General features: G+C 41.2%; 1 protein-coding gene across 1 annotated transcript; it reads right to left on the bottom strand.

Moving 5' to 3' along the window:
• Positions 1-1,608: 1,608 nt before the first annotated feature.
• LOC114558606 (immune-associated nucleotide-binding protein 12-like) lies at positions 1,609-15,904 on the bottom strand. Its single transcript, XM_028582671.1, has 4 exons — positions 15,872-15,904; positions 9,327-9,399; positions 4,595-4,647; positions 1,609-3,220 (listed from the first exon to the last, which is right to left on the bottom strand). The coding sequence occupies exons 3-4, from the start codon at positions 4,600-4,602 to the stop codon at positions 1,609-1,611; spliced, it is 1,620 nt and encodes a 539-aa protein (XP_028438472.1). The 5' UTR covers positions 4,603-4,647; positions 9,327-9,399; positions 15,872-15,904.
• Positions 15,905-23,129: the final 7,225 nt, after the last annotated feature.

Genomic DNA, 23,129 nt, shown 5'->3' with positions numbered 1-23,129 from the left:
GAGTATGTGTAGTGTGCATCGGTTACTTACCTGCAATCGGCTGTCTTTCATTCTCTTTTATATAAATTCCTTTTTCTATTCACAAACTGACTGAAGCTGCTATGTAAAACTAACAAATATAGTTGTTAAAGTTGTTGAGTTTCATGTAAACGATAACACATGATTGCAGTCGTAATGTTTGAAAAAAGCAGAGTAAATAATTAAAACATAATAGTCCTCAGAAAAAAATCAGTCAGACGAAGACACAGTTTGTCTTTAAAGTGTAATAAAGTTTAGTTTATTGTGCTTAATGATGAAAGTATAACATATGATTAGAACGGAATTATATAATGGACTAATGGGTTATGATGCAAAGACAGGAGAAAAACTCCAGTCTATGCCAGGATGAAGGATTCTGTATTCTTGATTATCATGCTTAGTATATCTGAGAGCTGAAGATGAGTCTTAATACAGAAAACGTCTTTACTAATGTTGCCAACAGAGAAGAAGTGGAAACACATTCAGTGTTTCTAAAAGATATGACAAAAGAGATGCACTGTTTGCAACTAAAAGGTTTAACGTGTATTTACTGAACATACCAAGAACTCATAACAAACAAACAAGGAATGATTGAATATACAAGCAAATCATGAAGTTATGAGGAATGAAAACGTGGTGCCGCATGAATGGAGACGGAGACTCTGAGCAAGGTAACAGACAGATATCTCTTAATCTCTCCTGGGAGACTGGCCAGGTGCTTCCAGTTGCACTGATTTGGCACTGCCCATGGAGCTGCAAGGCAGCACAGAGAAAAACACCAGAAGAGACAGAGGAACACAGCAGGGCCTGCTCTAACAGGAGGGCTGTCACAAAGAGAACAAAGAAACAGTTTTGTATTTGTAACAAAATGCATCCCTCAGTCCCTGATTACAGCTAATATATCTTCACAGCTAAGACATGCTTAGACTTGCTTACAAACATGCTAACATGCTAAGGTTTTTCGATGAAGAATATTTATTAAAGTATATTCAACAGAATCGTCAGAAAACTCACCAGCAGATGACCCAGTGAAGACACTCAGAGCAGATGTTTCATAAAGTGAGATTTAGTAATGATTCACAGAAAACAGCATCAGTTAACGTGATTTTATGAGCAGAAGAACAGAATGTTGATTGTTACCATAAAGCCATATATATATACTAATTATGAAGCATGAATACCAGAAGAAAAAAAATCACAGCGTTGTATTGACTAAACAACACATTTGAAATCCTTGAAAACATTAAACTTACCGGGGTAAGTAAGTCAAAATAAATGTATTTCTGTTCAATCTGATTAGACTTGAGTTAGTGCTATAGAGGAGGGAGCTGCTGTTCTCAACATTAACCAGCAGGGGGGGGTCCTCACTGCATATAAAACCAGAGCTGCTGTCCCAACACCTTTATCATTAGTACAGTAAAGTCACTATTGGTGATTAAACATATACATTATACCACAGAGAAGTTACACACAAGATGATTACGTTTACATTTGTTATGCATTTTTTCATTAATATCACACTTAATTGAACCATAATGAAACACATGTGATCATCAGTGTAGCCCTTGTTTACTACAAAACTGTCTGCTCTCAGTGATTCATCCTCAGTGCTTTGACAGCTCCTGTAAGTTTACCAAACATGTTGAAAAGCGCTGCTTTGATTTCTTCATCCATACCAATTTGAATTTGCATCTCTTCCAGTTTCTTTGTCTTCTCTGTGTCTCCTTTCTCCTCCATCTTCTTAATCAGGACGTCCAAGTGGACATGAGTGGAGAGTGAATTAACATTCAGAGCGATCTGCTGCAATTGAACAACATGCTGGAAAGCCTCTTCAGTCAACTCATCTTTTTCTTTCTGAAGTTCTTCCATGTGCTTCTCCAGAGTTTCCAAAAGGCTTGTTGTCTTCTCACAGTCTGCTCGACCCTTTTCATACTTCTTCACATCTTTCAGTGTCTTCAGAACTTTCCTTGTCTTGGTCACATACTTCCAGTTTTCTTTCACGTGATCTGACGCAGGACACTTCCCGGTACATGAAGTACAGCAGCCATCTTTCATAACTTCACAGTGTCCTGGTTTCAGGGCCATTGTGCATCCAGGATAGTGGCAGTTCTCCTCACAGACTTTACAGCAGACGGCTCCTTCAAAAAACACCAACCACCACATCCCACCACAGATAGGTTCTTTATCTTTGAAGACCTCCTCAACTTCTACAGTGAACTGGTCATTGTACTTCATCTGTTGTTCATGTAGCTTCAGAAGCTCCTTCGTCTGTTGGATCGCTCTCTGTTTTTCTTCAGTCAATGCAATTCTCTCTTGCAGGTTTTGGAAGCAGGCTGCGAGCCTGATGCGAGCCTTCATCACTTGAACAGTTGTCAACAGCTTCTGAGGCGCAGCTGCATTCAGGGAATCTGTGAATTGAGCCATTCCATTCATTGTTAAGTCCCATGCATTTTTTAGAGCAAACTGATTTTTCTTTGTTTTCTGTTTGCTCTGGCAGTTGTTGAACATAAAATGAACAGTCTCATTCTCTTCATCTTTGGCACATTTAATCTTTGCATCCACAAGGGCTTGTAGAACATTATCAGGTGTCAGACCATCTGAGTGTGTGATGAGGGCAACCATTTTTGTTTCCATGTCATTTCCAAACAGAGACATCACTGAATCAAAGATGTACCTCATTCTTTCACTCAGTCGATTGTCAGTTGCTTTCAGCACCAGACCCACTGCATTAATCTCATGAACTCCATCGTCTGAGTGAAACAAATCAAACAACCTTTGACTGATGATGACATCTTGTTCATTTCCAGCAGTGCTTCCATATCCAGGAGTATCAATGATGGTCAGAGAGTAGGGCAGAGGCTTATCTTCAAAACCAAAGATCTGGTATACGATCACATCTGATGTCTGACTTTTTGATTGACTTCTGTTCTCATCTTCGACGATCTGAAACCAGACATCGTCCTCCCAATCCACTCCCATGGCATAGTTGACCAGAGCGTTGATCAGAGTAGATTTTCCTGCTCCTGTTTCACCCACCAGTAAGATGGTTTTGTTTATCTTGTTTGGATTTTTTTCTCCAAGCGTCATTTTTGTCAGAGTTCCAATTTTCTCTTTCTTTGGTTTCAGCTGTTTGCGAGTGGGAGGTCCTGGGATCTCAAATATGCAGGGGATGTTGTGATATTTGGATGTGGTGTTGGTATTCCTGTAAAAAAATAAAAAAATGAGCTTAAAACACTTGTAAATATAGAAGCAAACTAACTATTGCAAATGCTGTATGTTTAAAGGCTGATGCTCCACTGGATTGCTAGCTTGGAAGTGTAAGTAGAAGGTGAAGTAGTGAGACTAGTTCTCAATGAGCTGTGTTACCAACTGCAGTTAAAGGGTTCCATGACTCCTGTCTCACACTGTTCATTTTACAGAGATGAGGCTTTCTAGCGTAAAAAACATAATTCCTATCCCTTAATGTGTGATACTATGACAGGACACCCTGCTGAACAGTGTGTAGTGTAAACAATGTGAGGACAGTAGCCGGAAGAAAAGGACCTGATTCTTTTCTTCTGACATTTCTGCTATCAGTTAATACAGGAGGCAGTTGTTTGGCTGTCATACACGTAGGGCTGGGCGATATGGAGGAAACCAAATATCACAATATTTTTTACCAAATACCTCTATTGATTCCGCAATGATATTGTAGTGTTGACTATTGGTGCTTTCACAAAATATTTACACAATGATCAATCTGTAATGTGGATATAATGACTAAGTGGGTAAAGGTGAATAATAGAACAGTTACAACAATCTGGTAAGTTCAGAAAAGTATCTACCTTTACTGTAATGCAGCCTGTAAAACCAGGAAAAGACAACACTTATGCCATATTACGATATTTTCCAAAATCTAAATCGATATCTAGTGTCATATCCCGATATCGATAAAACATCAATATATTGCCCAGCTCTACCTATACGGTCATTTTCTGGATGAGGACAGTCTGAATATATCTAAAAACTGAGCAGTTACACACCAGATATTTTATAATTCAGTTCGTTATTCAAAACAATCACCCTCATCACCTAATAACTATTGAGCAAAATAATATTAGAGTCAAAGGAACACACACACATGCACACATCACATCTGATTATTTACATGGAGTCTGGTGGAGATATGCTGGCTCAATACACGCTAAAATTCCTGATTATTTACATGGAGTCTGGTGTAGTTTGGTGATGGTGATTTTGGGGCTGTTTCATGTTAAACTAAAAGGATCTTACTCTTTAACTAAAAGGTCTATCTCTGTAGGGATCCATCCCATAATGTTGTCAGACACTTAGAATAATAATCTGAGTCTGTCAGCAGCAACAACAGAACTTTTAGTGGACGCTAACTACTACTGCTGAACATTAGTCCTGTAGGGTTACATTACAGCTCGGTTCTGGTTTAATACTGAGATTGTAGAGAGATTGTTGTTCCATCAGACACAGAAACACATGGGGAAATGGGGTCCAGGTTGAGGCTGAGTCTTGCAGCAGCATTTCACTGCATGAATCTGTTGTTTTCAACATTAGTGTTACTCACTCTGCCATGGTAACAGCTTCACTGGAGCGTGAGGATGGAGCACCTTAGGTTTTCTGGAAGAAAGAAAAACAAGTGAGTAACCCAAACATCCTGTCAACTGTACTATCTGTACAGTTCCATTCTTTGACCATTTCTATCTTGTTATGCTCCCACTCACACATCCTGTACAGAAACACAAAACAAATTAAAGCTGCGAGCAGCGATGGACGGGCCCTCGCGCCTCTGCGCGCGTCGGGTTACCGGCGGACTCCGCTCCCTGCGACCGTGCATTCGCGCGACACTCAGACGCTGCAAATCGTCACCAATGAAAAGGGAAATCCCCGCCGAGTTCAACGATACCTCACACAAGTCTCTACGTCATACGGTTCATTAGCTGTGAAAGGGGGCGTAGCCAAAGTATAGGGGGTGGACCAAACCATTACCAATAAACAAGGAAGTCTCTGCTGAGTTCATTGATACCTCACATAAGACTCTACCTTAAACGGGTCACCATTTATGAAAGGGGGCGTGGCTTAAGCATAGGGTTGCGGGCAAACCATTCAACAAGAAGGAAGTCTCTGCTGAGTTCAATGATACCTCACACAAGGGTTTACATCAATCGGGTCATTAGTTATAAAAGGGGGCGTGGCTAAATATTAGGGGGCGGGCCAGACCAATGAAGAATGAAGTCTCTGCTGAGTTCAATGATACCTCACACAAGGGTATACCTTAAACGGTTCAAATGTTATGAAAGGGGGCGTGGCTAAAGCTTAGGGGGCGGGCCAAACCATCACTGATGAAGAAGGAACTCTCTGCTGAGTTCAATGACACCTGACAATAGACTCTACCTTAAACGGTTAAAATATTATGAAAGGGGGCGTGGCCATATTATAGGGGGTGGCTCAGTATCACATGTAGACCACACATTCTGAGTTTCATGTAAATCGGATGATGTTTGTCATATAAGGCACATTTCGTGTTGCCAGCAGGGGGCGCTATGACGAAAAATCTATTTTAGCTTGTAGGTGTCCTCAGGCCTGGACCCTTGTCAATCGTGAGAAATTTTGGGCAGATACAACAACGTATACTCAAGTTACAACAACTTCTTTGTTCATCGCTAAAAACTCAAAATGGCCGCCACGCCACGCCCACACCGTCTGATGAAAAGTTTTTCTTTTAATAACTTTTCATCGTTAACGTGTTGGGACGGTACAGACCAAGTTTGAAGTCCATCGGATGAAATCTCTAGGAGGAGTTCGTTAAAGTATAGCACCTTGACTTTTAGGCCTACTTCCTGTTGCCACTAGGGGGCGCTATGACTTTAAGTAAATATCGGCCTTTATTTGTCCTCAGGGTTGGACTCTTATGAATCCTGAAAAGTTTCGAGGTAATCGGACAACGTACACTGGAGTTACACCCACTTCCTGTTCGGCGGCGAAACGCACAAAATGGCCGCCCCACCACGGCCACGCCCTATGACGAATAGTTTTTATTTTAACAACTTTTCATCTTTAACGTCTTAAGATGGCACAGACCGAGTTTGAAGTTGATCGGATGAAATCTCTAGGAGGAGTTCGTTAAACTACGACGTGGAAATGGCCAAAATCGCACTAATTTCGAACTTTGAAATCAAAATGGCGGACTTCCTGTTGGGTTTAGGGCAGCGGTTCTCAAAGTGTGGGGCGCGCCCCACTGGTGGGGAATAGAGACGTGACAGGTGGGGCGCGCCAAACGGGAGGAAATGTTTCTTTTTATGCCTTTATATCTTTATCCAGACATCCCAAATGTCCGGAAGTTCCGGGAGTCTCCCGCATATTGATAGCGGCTCCTTGACGCCCGCAAATGAGATCAAATCTCCCGGAATCTGGAGCAAGAACGCGCACTCGACTAGAGAGTGTCTGTGTGTGTGTGTGTGTGTGTGTGTGTGTGTGTGTGTGTGTGTGTGTGTGTGTGTGTGTGTCAGGGTACCCGCGGGTCTTAAAAGCATTGAAAAAGTCTTAAATTTGATTGTCTCAAATTAAGGCCTTAAAAGCCTTGGATTTGGTATACAAAGTCTTGGATTTCCTTACAAAGGTCTTATATTGTTTGCCTTTCCTAGGATTAAGTTCATACCGTAACAAAATTAACTGTTACTAATGTAGGCTAATTAAAAACTGACCGGAGCCCGTCGTTGGTCGCACCGGAGGACCGAGACACAAAACACGCCTCTCTGACCGGTACCGGGGGGCTTAGCGGTTAAACTGAGTGGAGGATGTGCGGAAATGTGTCGGTGTGTCGAGCCTGGCTGGCCACTCGGCGCCTTTAGACAAAGCTCAAGATAACAGGCCAACGGCTTATTAGCTAGTCAAACACCGAGCGGCTCCATTAATCTGCTCGGTGCGTCTTCTAACAAACAGAGCGAGCAGCCGCCGGACTCTAACATCTGTTGATCCGTGCAGGACTTCACTGTGAGCCGACTGTTTAGAGACCATGTGACCGGCAGGTAACGTTAAAGGTTCGCTGCTACTGTAGCGGAGCTGCAAGGAAACCAGGGCTCTCAAGTGTCACACATTGAGCGTGACTGTCACGCACTCCCGCCACACATTGTATTTCTCACGCGGAAAAACTATTTATAACATATTTAATATTCTGCAGCCCAGAAGTATTCTGGCGAGCCGCTCTCACTATGGAACTGACAGGAATCAAGCGTGTCTTCCCTGGAGTTCTTAGTCAAGCCTGCCACTTATCAGCCAATCAAAAAAAAAAAGAAAGGGGCTATACAATAGCCAATCAGAAAATAGTACTATTGTATCTGGGTAAGATTTAACGCAACAACCAATGAGAAAAAAGCATAGAGCAGCATACAGACACTTCCCTAAAGGTTCCCAAACAGGGCTCTGAGTCTGTCAGAAGGTCTGAGATCTACCGTATCAGCACAGCAATCACGTAACGCACAGCAGACTATGATGCAGGTAGATTATTTTATAGTTGTTTTTTTTAGGTACTTTATTTTTCTCCAAATATCACGACTCCTCCAAATCTCAGAGAACACAGATATATTTTGAATGTGCAAAAAGTTTTGAACATGAGCAGAAATCTTGCTCAAAACACATCTGAAATATTACAGTCCAGGGGTGTATTAATTCATTAAAATGAATGAATTTATCATTGAGGTGAATAATTGTCATATGCACATTTAAGGAGGTTACTTCATCAACAAAAGTTGTCACTGCCTGTCCTTAAAACTTAAGAGCCCTGAGTAAATGCTGTACTGAGCTGTGTGTTTTCAGTGTTAAACACAGCTGCAGCTATTCATGCAGACTGTTGTTGGTGATCTCCAGAGGTGGAAGACTTACTCACATCATGTATTTCAGTAAAAGTAGAAAAAACTGTGTTGTAGAGTTACAAATTGTCAGTTACAAGTCCTGCATTCAACATTGTCCTTAAGTAAAATAAACTGTACTTAAAGTACCAAAAAGTAAAAGTGCTCATTATGCAGTGTAATATATCTTATATTATTGGATTATATTATATTATTATGCCACATCATATCTCTATGAGATGGGCTTTTCAGCTGTTGCTTCACTGAAAACAAAGTACAGATCTCAGCTGAACATTGAGCATGACTTGAGAGTGGCAGTATCAAGCCTGACACCCCAGTTTGAGAAATTGTCCGATGCAAAACAGGCTCATTGCAGCCACTAATGCAGGGATAAATAGACCTCACTTGCCAAATGGATTTCTCTTTTTTTCTTTTTTTAACAGATTGCAAAGTGGCGCTTTTATTTATTTTCTATTTTTGAACTTGATACAAATTTTGACACAGCTGTACTTTTATTTTCTTTATTTTTGAACTCGCTGTTATTGGATGTAGATTGTTAGTTTGTATTTAGATACAACTTGTTACTATACTGATACTAGTTGTTCAATAATTTGGAACAGTTTAAGCTTGTTGCGTATTTCACTAGCATTGTGTTGGGCCGATGGGGGCAGGTGGGGCTTGAAAATTCCGCTTTGTCCAAAGTGGGGAATGACCAAAAAAGTTTGAGAACCACTGGTTTAGGGTATGGCTCTAATGAAGTGTTTTGTGCATCTTGACATGTTACATACGTCTACCAAGTTTCGTGAGTCTACGTTAAACGCACTGCAGGGGCTCAATTTTCTTTTTTCATGGATGATCACAGCCATTTATATCCCTTTCTCCCAATAACCTAGATCCCACACATTGTTTAACTCAGTTATTGACGCTCATTCTGTGAATATCAGAGAACAAAGCAATTGAACAAAGACAAAACAGAAATAAATCTGTGGTGACCAACTGCCACTTTGCTCGTTTGAAAGCCATGATGTCTCTCTCTCTCTCATTGGGGGGGGGCAAATTCTCTGGGCGGGCAAAGCAGAGAAAGGGGAGGTAACCTTGCTCCTTATGACCTCATAAGGAGAATATTCCTGATTGGTCCATCTGAGCTTTCATTTTCTCAAAGGCAGAGCAGGATACCCAGGGCTCGGTTTACACCTATCCCCATTTCTAGCCACTGGGGGGACCATAGGCAGGCTGGGGGAACTCATATTAATGTTAAAAAACCTCATAAAGTGAATGGGACCTTTCACTTCAGAGTATTATGAGTTGAAAAATAAAAGCACCTCAGCAAAGTTGAGCAAAGTTGATCCAAGCAGTCAGACCAGTTCAGATACTCCCTGCATTTTTAATTAGACATGGTACTGAAGTAAAAGTACTCTAAACGTGTTTTTAAAGTATCAAACAGCAACTTACAGTTTCTTTTAACAGTCCAGAGTTGACAGAGAAGAACTCAGGTGAGTTGTTTCCTGATGACTCACAGCTCCACCTGTCAGGAAGCAGACTTTCACAATAAGAGCATTGTTTGGGGGCGCATGCTCGTGCAGTGACCAGCAGCGAGGCATGTTTTGTCTTATGTTACGTTGTTTATTGTTTTGTTATTTGTTTGTTTATTTCTTGTTGCACTAAATGGAAACGGCCTGAGAGAGTGAGAAGGAATTTATGATCCTACGCTGTTTATTGGGCCAAAAACAGCATGGAGCGGACCGCTTTGTTTTTGTTTTGGACGGCGTTCCACCTCGTGGAGACTCTGAATGAGTTGCCCAACCCAGCGCACGTCCGATACAGCAGGGACTTTCTCTTGGAGTGGAGCAACTTTCAGGTAGGAAACCCTCCCTCGGATTTAATTTTCCCTGATCTAAACTGTTTCACCGATCAATCGAGAGGAAAAGGAAAAGGGGAATTTACCGGTGAGCCACCCCGCAGGACCAGGAAGCGAGGAAAGCGAGGAAAGCGAGGTGGCGTACTCCAAAGATTGAGAAAACAATCTCTCTCCCGGATCCCTCTGCCTTCTATTATTTTATCAAATGCTCAGTCACTTCGAAATAAAACTGACGAGCTGCAAGCCCATGTACGTTTTCAGCATGAATTTAGAGATGCGTGTTTACTGGCGATCACAGAGACATGGCTTTCGGGAAGTGTCTCGGACTCTGACCTTGTCATTGATGGCTTTGGGGCACCTGTGCGCCTGGACCGAGACGCGAGTATTACTGGAATGTCGCGAGGTGGGGGGGGGTTTGCCTATATGTGAACCAAAGATATTGTTTGTGCAATATCTGGGATATTGCACAGCCTGGGATGGTATGAAAATTGTTATTGGCACCAGGAGTGAAAAGAATGTTAAGGTTGTGTTGGAAGGTTTTAGTTGTGACAGACTACTTGCAATGGAGCTAAACAAGTTTTATTTGAGGTTTGATACCTCAAATTTTAAGAATGTCATTTTAAAACGGAAATCCCATTTATCTGGAAATGTTTTTGTTCCTTTCTTTGACAAACAAGCTGTGGTCAATATGTTTAAACACTCTAGAACTGGAAAAAGTCCTGGGCCTGATCATTTCTTGTGCAGAGCAATTAGGTCCAATTTTTTATTATTTCAGTTGTCTCTAGAGCAACAGAGAGTGCCGGACATATGGAAACAGTCTACGGTCATTCCAGTAGCCAAACAAAATCATCCAAAAGTACTAAATGACTTTAGGCCGGTTGCTCTGACCTCCTTAGTCATGAAGTGTTTTGAAAAACTGGTTAAAAAAGTCGTTCTCACAAAATCCGAGACTCTCCTTGATCCACTACAGTTCGCTTATAGGGCTAAGCGAGGGGTAGATGATGCCACTACCACTCTGTTAAATCTGCTATTTAAACATCTTGAAGGGAGTAAAACACATGCAAGGATTTGATTTTTTGATTTTTCATCGGCTTTTAATACAATCCAACCACATATTTTAGTTGATAAGCTCTTAAAGAACTTTGACCTTGATTTTAATATTGTGGGATGGATTCTTGACTTTTTAACAGATAGAACTCAGAGAGTAAGGGTGAATGGTTGCTTGTCGGAGGTGATGTCATCGTCCACGGGGTCTCCTCAGGGGTGTGTCCTCTCACCACTCCTTTATATTCTTTATTCTGATGATTGCCGCATCCAGCATGAAAATAGACTCATTTTAAAATTTGCAGATGATTCTGCTATTGTCAGTTTCCTCTCCAATGAGGAAAGTGATTTGGATGACTTTGTGCTCTGGTGTGATAGGGCATTCCTTCAACTAAATGTAGAAAAGACAAAGGATATGCTGATTGATTTTAGGCGCAAGTCATCGACTCCATAGAACATTACCATCAAGGGGCAGAGGGTGGGATTCGTAGAAACATACAAGTATCTAGGCAGTTTGATCGACAATAAGTTACATTTCAATTCTAACGCTGAGATGCTTTGCAAAAAAGGCCAACAAAGACTGTTTTGTCTTCGCAAACTGTCAAAATTTTGTGTCGATAAGACCCTTATGACCCTCTTTTATAAATCATACATTGAGTCTGTTCTAACATTCTCAGTAATCTGCTGGTATGGTAATCTCAGTGTCAAGGCCAAAACTGCTCTTTCCAATATAGTAAAGGTCAGCAGTAAAATGATAGGTGTCCAGCAGTGTAGTCTCACTGACCTGTGTAATAGACAGGTAGTTAGGAAGGCCAATGCAGTTATCTCTGATAGCTCCCATCCCCTTCATTCAGAGTTTCAGAGCTTACCTTCTGGGTCTGGGTTTAGATTACCTCCAGTAAAGAGCAATAGATACAAGCACTCATTCATCCCGAAAGCTATCTCTTTTCTAAACTCAGCCTGGTAGAGCAGAGAGACTATAACTATAAAATAGTGATGGGGTTATTAAAATAAGTATAGTATTGAGGGACGATGATGATGTTGTTGATGAAATGGTGATTATTAAGGAATTTTTTTATGGAAATGTTGCTATAATATTTTTAGGAGGAATATTGTTAGATGTTCCCTTTAACATATAGTTCCTTTAACATATGGTCATATTTATCTTCTTAATTTCTCTGCTGTTTAACCAGAGCTTGTAAAATTAAGTATTTTTATGTAGTTTGGTCTTGCATTTGTGACTGTCTTGTGTTTATGTCTTGCTGCAGAACCAATTGCCCTACGGGGACAAATAAAAGTCTAAACTTAAACTTCTCTCTGTGTAACTGTGGTTGTTGTTGTCAGTGTGTATTTATTCTTCCTTTGTCCCATGAATGCAACACCAAGGACTTTCCACACGTCTATGGAGGTTAATAATGCTTTTCACTGATAAGCCAGGGGAAGTAATAAATGTCATTTTTCTCCAACAAAATGATGTTTAAATACACACACATACACAAACACCCCACACCCAAACACACACACACACACACACACACACACACACACACACATAACACACACACACCCACACCCAAACCCCCCACACACACACACACACACACACACCCACACACACACACACACACACACACACACACACACACACAGCCCTGACACATTAACTGTAATTATGAGCCCGATTTAAACCCAACATTCTTTTAATATGTTATAACTGACGTTCTCCACTATGCCCGGCCCGAGGATAGTGGCTGGCCTGTGGGTCGGGTCGGGTCAAGTTTGGGCTTGGGCAGAGAATCTAAACTCTAACCCCCCCACACACACACACACACACACACACACACACACACACACACACACACACACACACACACACACACACACACACAGACACACACACACACACACACACACACACACACACACACACACACACACACAGACACATACATGATGATAATAAGAATACTCTTAAGGCTGACTTACTGACAAGGAAACTGCAAAGCAATAGCCCTACAGATTTTTGAAAGAAATAAAAAGAATGAATAGCAATAAACTGTTCCTGCCCACACATAATGAGGGTGTAAATGGAGCAGAACAGATTGCACGGATGTGGCAAAAACATTACTTTGAGATTTTTAATGCTGTTAAGAGTAATCCTTTTATTTTTGACAAAATTGAGAGGAGTGAAGATGTGTCTGTCTCTCCACAAAAAGTCTTTGTGATAGTGTTGAAGCTGGATTACAACAAGAATTGCTTCCATTGGAATCAATGGGGAAAGAGGCTCATGTTGTCTTTATAATCCTTATATTTTTCTACCAATACATCAATAGTGGTTTTAATTCAAAGTAATGACTGTAAGACAACTGTGCCTTTCTAGAAAGAAACAAAAAATAGAGATTTGGGTGGAATTTTGATTGATATAGCTCCAAGAGAACAAGTAATTCGTTCAATTATGAAGATAATCTCATAATTTTGCATTTATATTGCAGGTAATAATTTTATTTTTTCAATTTTGCATGAACTTAATATTTAAAAACTGTCTTTGGTATTCTGAATGGCTAATATACATTAAACAATATTGTGTGAATATGTGAATATGTCAATCTCAACTATAAGACCACATTTCCCATCAACCCCGCTACTTCCTGTTGTTGTTGCTGGATGTGGCTACTGTTGATTTGTGTAACGTAACTTTACTCTATGTGTAACGTTACAGTACTTGTCGTTAACTTTAATTTAACTGAAAACACAGATTGAGTGAAATCAGCCGCAGCAGTCAATGTATGTCAATATTAACGACGTGTTAAAAAAACTTAAAACGTTAACGTTACTAAATGTATTATTTGAGGTAAAAAATCAATCAACTAAAACAATGTTTGCTGTTCATAAATGCTGTTAAGAGCTAGCTAGCAATCACCACTAACTGACATCTCAGCCGGTCTGTTTACAGTTGCTAGGCAACGTAACTAGCTAGCTAGCTAGTTCACCAACTTTTCTGTATTCATAGTTAAAAAAAGAAGAGAAAAAATACTCTATCTACTCCTACTGACATGTGGAAAGTGATGGCAGCCTCCTGGGTCTCTTTGGTCCTTCTGGTAAAGCAGTTAGGTGCTGCACAGCTGACAACCGTACTGGCTGCCATAGGCGACAATAGTAAACAGTACCCTAGTAAGATGGCTGACAGTTATGCCATAAGTTATGACATCATGTCATATCTATTGTTCTATATCTATGATTACAGACCTATAGCTCTGGCCAGCACTTTGTCTAAGGTACTGGAAAGGTCTATTCTGAATAAGATGGAAGAGTTTCATCTGACTTCTGATAACCAGTTTGGCTTTAAATCCAAACATGGAACAGATATGTGCATTTTTGCTTTGAAAGAAATCTTGGATTTGTACAATAGACATAATACATACATTTTTATGTGTTTTATTGACGCCTCAAAGGCCTTTGACTATGTAAACGATGAAAAATTATTCTCTAAGTTGTATAAGAAAGGTGCTCCAAAATGTCTTGTGAGAATTCTGTTTTTTTGGTATGGCCATCAGTTAATGTCTGTAAAATGGGGAAATTGTTTATCTGCTTCCTTTTGTGTTTCAAATGGTGTAAGACAGGACAGCATTTTGTCTCCATTTTTATTTAATGTTTATATGGATGAACTCTCAAGATTTTCAAATGATTGTGGAACGGGCTGTAGGGTTGGCAACAGTACCATTAACCACCTAATGTATGACCTTGTTATTTTTTGTCCATACAGCACCGGGTTACAAGAGCTGTTACATGTGTGCTCACAGTATGGAACAGACTTTGATATAAAATATAACTCAAAGAAAAGTATTATTATGATAGTTCGAAGCAGAGAGGACTTTAAATTGACATTTCCTGATTTCTTTTTGTCGGGTAATACACTTACCCCAAGTGAAGGAGTTTAAGTACCTTGGGGTTTTGTTTGCGAGTGAGGGGACAATGGAGCGGGAGATTGGTCGGAGAATCGGCGCAGCGGGTGCGGTATTACATTCAATCTATCGCACCGTTGTGACGAAAAGAGAGCTGAGCCAGAAGGCAAAGCTCTCGATCTACCGGTCAGTTTTCGTTCCTACCCTCACCTATGGTCATGAAGGCTGGGTCATGACCGAAAGAACGAGATCCAGGGTACAAGCGGCTGAAATGGGTTTCCTCAGGAGGGTGGCTGGCGTCTCCCTTAGAGATAGGGTGAGAAGCTCAGTCATCCGTGAGGAGCTCGGAGTAGAGCCGCTGCTCCTTTGCGTCGAAAGGAGCCAGTTGAGGTGGTTCGGGCATCTGGTAAGGATGCCCCCTGGGCGCCTCCCTAGGGAGGTGTTCCAGGCACGTCCAGCTGGGAGGAGGCCTCGGGGAAGACCCAGGACTAGGTGGAGGGAGGTCCAGTGAATGGTATCATTACTGCACTGACAAATCCTGGACTAAGCTCTGTGCGATACTCCTCTGGTATTTGGACTCATTGGCTTATGAGCCTATCCAGGAGATAAATGTATAGTTTTTATGTGTGTTTTCTTGTTCTTCTCTTTGTAATATGGACCTTTTTTGTGTCTGAAATAAAGCAAATAATAATACTCACACTGACACACACACACACACATACACACACACACAGTAAACAATAAAACAGACAATAAAATGAATCCTTTTTTTCTGACCCGCCTTTTGAAATGAGTTCAAACACTTTCATTATGTCTAAATTTCTCTGAAAAAAAACAGAATTTAAACGGTGCCCCTCCCCACCCGAATACAGACACGAAAACAGAAACAAAGAGCTTCTCTCCTGAAGTGTTTCTGCTGCTAAACGCTTCTGGAAATGTCCGATGTGTTTATCATAAGAAATAAAGAATCTATCAGACAGAAATAAAGGATCTATAAGACAGTAACACGGCTCAATAACTCTTTACACTCCCAGATACCCAGACAACATGTCAGCAGATCTTTGTGAAGACGCCAGTTTGAATGAATCACAAGTCCAGTTGTGTTTGTTTCTCTGCAGCTTTCTGCTCTTAAAGTAAACTAACCACAGCTGGAGTTTACGAGTCAATCATTACAGATATTAGAGTTAAATTACCTTCAGCTGGAGCTTCACACGGAGAGAAAAAGCTACGACACACAATCTGGAAAGTGAAAGTCAACTTTAAACAGGAAACAAGAGGAAACGCCCAGAGAGGCAAAGCATCACCAAATCTAGGAAATAATAAATGGAACTTCTGACAATTAACATGTCATAACAACTGTAATAGAGTTGTTTTTAAATCTAAAGTATATTTTGATTATAACAGAGGATGGCGTGTTTAGAGTACAAACAGAATCTAAGTGTTCACTGGCACAAACAGTCAGTCAACAAAAATGACCCTCAGTGTATATTTAGGGACTCCAGGTAAGTCAAGTAAAGTGGGAAGTGTGTGTGAGATTGTGTGTGTGTGTGTGGTACCAGGGTGTTAGATTAGTCACACCTTCTTTCTCCTCCCGGCTGATAAATCACAAGGAAAATAATGTTACATGTGTTGGGTAACAGAGCTAAGCGAGCCGGCAAGCGAGGTGCCATTTATTGTGCGAGACGAGAGTTGTAGTTCACTGACGAGAGTTCTAGTTCACTGAGCGATTTCACACTAAACCCAGCCTTAGGGCCCTATTTTAACGATCTGAAACGCGAGTAGCTTTGTGGGCGGATCTCGGGCGCTGTTGCTATGATACCGGCGGGATAAATGACTCTTGCGCCCAACGAGAATCTAAAATGGGTTGGTCTGAAGTAGCTAGGTGTGGTTTGGGCGTAACGTGCAATAAACCAATCAGAGCGTCAGCTCACATACCCTTTAAGAGCAGACGCGCTTGTTCCATGGAGGATTGCTATTATGACGGCGGATCTGCCTGGCGCACGCCAGCGGGACACACACACACACACACACACACACAGAGACACACACACAGAGACACACACACAGAGACACACACACACACGCCAGCGGGAGCTGTCCGGGATGCAGTAAAGTAATAAATGTCGTCTTGGCCGGGTGGCGATGTTGCTGCCCCTCTCGGGCGCTTCTCCTCAAGTCTGGAGAGGATTGCTGCAGCCATGGAGCGTGGGCCTCCAAATGCACCACCTGCTCCTGTTGTGCACCTTCCTCCTCCCCCCCGACTCCATCTCCTCCCCCCACACCATCTCCGTCCATCCGCTCCACCATTACTCCCGGACCAGATCCCGCCGTAGTTCAACATCACGTCTCCTTAAGTCCTCTAATATTTCCTCATTTATGTCATCAACACATCCATGATTCATGGAAATGTTGTGTAAAACACAACCAGCCACAAAGAATGCTGGGACTTTTTGAGGACTGTACTGTAAAGTGTCTCCTGATCTATCCAAACACCTGAAGCGCATTTTCAGTAATATTTTTCCTTGTATTCATGTATGGTTTGCAAAAATGGGAGCTGCTGCGTCTCTGGAGAGAAGCAAAGTGTAGTATCCCTATGCACGTTGTGCACACGCTACATTATGGCCAAGCATGCGCCCCTAAAATAGCATCTGAATAACGCGCTACTGACTTTAGACTAGTACCACTGACTTTAGACTAGGACCACTGACTTTAGACTAGGACCACTGACTTTAGACTAGGACCACTGACTTTAGACTAGTACCACTGACTTTAGACTAGGACCACTGACTTTAGACTAGGACCACTGACTTTAGACTAGTACCACTGACTTTAGACTAGGACCACTGACTTTAGACTAGTACCACTGACTTTAGACTAGGACCACTGACTTTAGACTAGTACCACTGACTTTAGACTAGGACCACTGACTTTAGACTAGCACCACTGACTTTAGACCAGCACCACTGTTTTTAGACTAGGACCACTGACTTTAGACTAGGACCACTGACTTTAGACTAGCGCCACTGACTTTAGACCAGCACCACTGTTTTTAGACTAGGACCACTGGCCCTCATTTATCAACCTAACGTAGAAACCAGCGCAGATATGAGCGCAGAAATCATCTTACGACAGGCTTCACGTGTGATTTATGAAACGTTGGTATCACACCAATCAGAGCGTAAGAATGGTCGTACATTGATAAATGCGGCGGCTGGAAATGATCGTAATTTAAATATCAATTTATATATCTGAGAAGAGGCACTTTTCAGAGGTGGAGATTGAAACCCTGATATCTCCGGTTCATTTGCACTAACGTGTGTACTTTTTTGGCAGCCTGAAAACTGGTATTAAAGGCTGTAGAAAGAATGCGGAATGGAAAGAGATCACTGATGCGGTCAACAGTGTTGCCGTAGTAAATCGGACTCCAGCTGAAGTTTAGCCTATTTAATTTATACATCCTTGACGCATTTTCTATAGTCCTAATAGTAATATACAGGCTTATTGCAATTTCTTAGGCCTACATGGTGTACCTATATTTAAATAAACACACGGTAGCGGAGTTTATGCAGTGTTATTTTACTCGTGTTTTTTTTTCATGAGTCAGAACGAGACAACAGCTGAGGGAGAGCACGTGTCCTCCCCCCCCCCCCCGTGCTGGCCCACCACCACGACCCTGTCTCCTGACAGCAGAGGGGCTGGGAAAACAAGCCGAAATAACTCGGTCAATGGCAGAAATAAATCGTTCACGACATAGAAATAAAAACCTGAATAATAAATACAAATGTTGTGCATCGTCATGTTTCCTGTAGCCTATGAATATCATTGCCAAACATAGCACTATAGGCTACCTTTTAAAAGCGAGGGATAATAATATCCTGTCTCCTTCAGTTGGGGCTGTTCTGGACACTGCTCTCTGGGCATCGGGTCATCTGGCTCCATCGCTACATTTATGGCACCCAGTTTCCCTGTGAGATGTTGTGCAGAACCCCACAGGCTAAAACAATGTTGCAGACTTTTTCTGCCGTGTATAGGGTCCCCCCACTGATGCGAGCCATCTGCCCTTAAACAATCCGATGGAGCGCTCCACCGTGGCACGTGTGAGTACGTGTGCACTATTGTATCGGCTCATAGAGGTCTTCTAAGAGAGCCAGATCTGCCTTTGCTGATAAGTGATCAACTGATGACTTCTCCTTCTCCTGTTAAACTGATTATATGCTGCACTGCAAGGCCACGCTGACTCAGAAACTTGCGTACACGAGTTCAGACCAGACGTGAGATTTGATCGCAGCCTACGCTCACGTTCAAATTGATAAATGTCGAGCTTTGCGTAGGAATCGGCGTACGCCCGTCGTACGCCTGTTTTAGGTCGTACGCACGTTTCATAAATGAGGGCCATTGACTTTATAAAAATAGCACCAATAACGTTTGCGCCGGAACACACCTCCTCTTTTCGCTGAACCGCCCCCGGGAGCGCAAATACATTCCCTAATTTACCGACGTGCCTCTGTGGAGGGAAAGGTCCGCTGGACGTCGGGTGTAAAATAGGAATGATACATGCGTCGGTGTACAAAGGCAATTGCGATGAGTGCAAGATAGGGCCCTTTATGTTTTGTATATGTACAACTTATTAGACGATGTGAGACTTTCTTTAGTTTTTTCACTGATTATAAAATGTTTTTGGCCTCAAAGCAGCTGATTTAGTGAGATTTCTTGTTTTTGTATTCATTGTTTTTGCACTCTTCCCTGCTGAATGTATTTATGTGTACAATGTTTCCTCATTCATCTGTCTGTTATACATGTAGTTTGGGTTGCAGGATTATAAACTTTAAAAAGATACAGCAATATATTAGTTGCAGTATGAAATAATTGCTCTGGACTCACTAATTCATACAGAAGACAAATATAGAAATGTTCTTGTTATTTTGATGGAATTTAATGTTTCTTTTTTGGGGATAACTTTGAGCAATAAAAAACATTCATAAACAAAATGTAAACAAAGTGGCTCCTTTAATGTTTCTCTGAATAACTAAAATAACCTGATACAGCCTCCAGAAAACTGTTCATTTCAACTAACATCGGCTCATACGTGTTGAAGTCAACATCCTAAACTATGTTCATAACAACAAAGTCAGCCAACAACCTCAGCTTTATATTTGTGTTATTTATTACTTTTAGATAGTTTGGTGTCAATTATCTGTCTGTTAACCAGTTCTTTACATCTAACAAAATACCACATTTCACCAAATCCATTTAAAGGAAGAGTAAGTGATGGTAGTTCAGTGAATGTCTCCTCACAGTCACCTAGCTCTCTGTTCTCTGTGTGTTAACACACAACCCTGGCCGTGGAAATGGAAAACAAACCACTATTCCAGCCAATCAGCAACAAGTAACAACAGTTGATGGTAGGGACAGGAGGGGGGGGGGCAGTAGTTATGGTGTGTTCTTTTTGTCCACCGAAGTCGATCTACTTGTTGTTTTCCGGAGTTACGAACTGGAAGTTGCAAAAAGAACGCCACCGAGGTCGTATATATACGACTCGTCAAGTCGTCTGAACTCAGAGGACCCCGAGTTCACTTTCAAAGATGGCTACGTCGTGCATCACACGTAGTAAACATTGTGGTTTTCTACAATTTTAAGCACTTTTGTCTTTGTTGTAACCAAATGAAGAAGTCTTATACATAGCACTGTATACTGCTACCTATAGACATGTCTCTACAGTCTTATTAGGAGTTAAACATAGTGCTGTATACTGCTACCTATAGACATGTCTCTACAGTCTTATTAGGAGTTAAACATAGTGCTGTATACTACTACCTATAGACATGTCTCTACAGTCTTATTAGGAGTTAAACATAGTGCTGTATACTGCTACCTATAGACATGTCTCTACAGTCTTATTAGGAGTTAAACATAGTGCTGTATACTGCTACCTATAGACATGTCTCTACAGTCTTATGTTATTCTAATTTTTTTTTTTCAGCAAAAACTGAGAAGTTAATGGTGATTTCTTCACAGTATTCAGATTTTTTGAAATCCTGTTTTCGTGGGTTTTATGAGCTGGAAGCCCAAATTACATCTATTACAAATAAACAACTAAATACTTGAAATTGTTTAAGATGTGGGCCCTGAATCTATAATCTATGGAAGTTTAACATTTTGAATGGAATTATAGAAATAAATAAACTTTTCCATGATATTCTAATTTTTTGGAAAGGATCTGTATACACTTGAAAGTGTGCATGCGCAGAAAGCAAAAACTACCTAGGGATGGGCACTTGTGACGGCCTTACGTAAACATATCACCAGAATGATTGACAACTAGGAGGACCAATAGTCTTGATGATCCACCCGGATAAAGAAAATCCTCCACTATACCTTTAATCAAAATGTAATTTTCATGTATCAAACTGTGAAATATATTTGTGTAATATGTCAATAACTGGGTGAATAGAATCCTAAATGTTACTAAAAATTTTACAAAAATGCATCTTTTCTCCGACTCGTAGTATTGTGTGAAAAAAAGAACGCAACAACCCGCGGTTATTCGTTTTTTCGACACGGATGTGACGTCACATTCGAGCTACTAGTCGCGATTGCAAGACAAGAAGAACGCACCATTACCTGTCCCTGAATCCTGGGGGCGGAGCTTCTGAAAGGGAGGGGAGCTGTATATGTTTGGCAGTAGAATTAAAATAACAATCTTTACGCAGCATTGCTTACTGCACCTTTAACAAAACATGACATTTCACAAAATGTTAAATGTAAAATGTCATGTTTTCCAGCCCAGTCTCAAGGCAGTTCTTGAAATGGTCACGTTATTTAATCTATTGATACGTGTTCACAGGGATGTTTTTCTCTTTTTTTTTCGTGGTGGCCAGCACGAAAATGTGAAGTAATGTATATCAATGGGAGGCATATTTTGTGATCACAGCACGAAAATGGTAGGGAGTAGTATAAAAGCCGAAAATCTGCATAGGGAGGCTGGTCGGAGTGGTGGATGGGTCAAACAACACAGAAGGTTCACCCGGGCGAGCGGGGATAGTGTCCCACATGTGGCATTTTGTTTCCTGTAGTCTTCCTAATCACAACCGTCCCGTTATTGTGGGGCATCCCCAGCGGCCATCTCCCAGCGTGTGAGGCGTCCTTTCCCCCGTAGGGTATTTCGTGCTGGCCACCACGAAAAAAACGAGAAAAACGTCCCCGTGAACAAATATCAATAGATTAAAAATATGTGACACAAACTGCTGTGACACCGGATTGTTTTTTCTGAATTGTTGTGGCGTTTTGTCCTTCACAGCCACCGTAGTAATGTCCTAAAAATATCCAGCAGCCACTGTACATGTGTAGCAGATGTTACTTAAACAGGGTGAAATACTGACTGAGTGATGGTTGCTGTGTTTTTAAGATTTCAAAACCAAAAGACATCCAGCTGATGTCTACAGTAAATGGATTTTCACATCTTCAAACATGAGACCACATTCATGCTAACGTCTGCGTCTGTAATCTGTGGGCAGGATAAGCAGAACTAAGAAAGAGGAAGAAATATGCCACAGAAGCAATAAACACTTCTTAGGAATAACACTCACTTCCCAATGTGTTTCAGAACGGGACTTCTCACATGCTGCGAGCATATCACTCCGCCCAAGTAGCAGAAGTAGCAGTGCTTCTCCTTCTGAGAATATAGTTCCCAGTATGTATATGGTTAGAAGATGTGTGTTACAAATCACAACGTTATTTTGTCACTTATTGGGAGCAGTAAGCTAGATGAACAAGTTACCTCCAGGATCTGTGCTAACTCTGGGGGGTTACGGTGAATAAGACAAAGTCCCAATAAGTCGCTGTGTTCCTTTAATGCACTCGACAAAGCCGACACATATTGTCACTGCCCACAACTTGTTTAAAATGGTTCCATACCTCTGACATTCCTCCAAATTTGCTCAAAGTTAATTCTTTGTTAAAGGTCCAATATGTAATATTTGTACTGTAATAAATCCAAAAATGACACCAATGCCTCATCAGATATTAAGGAAACATGTTAAACTGAAATACTATCTTTTCTGACAACAATGCTAATGTCAGTATTTTTTATTTTTGAAATTTACATTCCGTGACGTGATTTATGTTTATGTTTTGATCTGTGTGTTGTTATCAACGGCCCAGTTTGACAGCCAGGCCGGGTTGCCAGATATACCTGTAAAAACGTAAACCCAGCGCGCTACAGCTGTAACGGTAGTACAGCCATGAAAGCAGCAAACAAACCAACAGGATCAACGGAGATAGATTCTACATGACATAAAAAAAAGAAAACAGCATGTTTCTAACAGTTGCGTGACCAGAGACGTAACAACCCCCTGGTAAATTTTGGAGATGTATTTGAAAGATGGAGACAGCTTAAACCCCAAAAGGACGCAGAGTTGGCTTATTTTCTCCTGAACAGGTAAGCATTAGCTT

The sequence above is a fragment of the Perca flavescens genome, chromosome 7, assembly GCF_004354835.1.
Source record: "Perca flavescens isolate YP-PL-M2 chromosome 7, PFLA_1.0, whole genome shotgun sequence".
In the NCBI taxonomy this organism is placed as follows: Eukaryota; Metazoa; Chordata; class Actinopteri; order Perciformes; family Percidae; genus Perca; species Perca flavescens.
The sequence above is the reverse complement of the archived record's forward strand: the minus strand, read 5'-3'. Positions and strand labels throughout refer to the sequence as shown.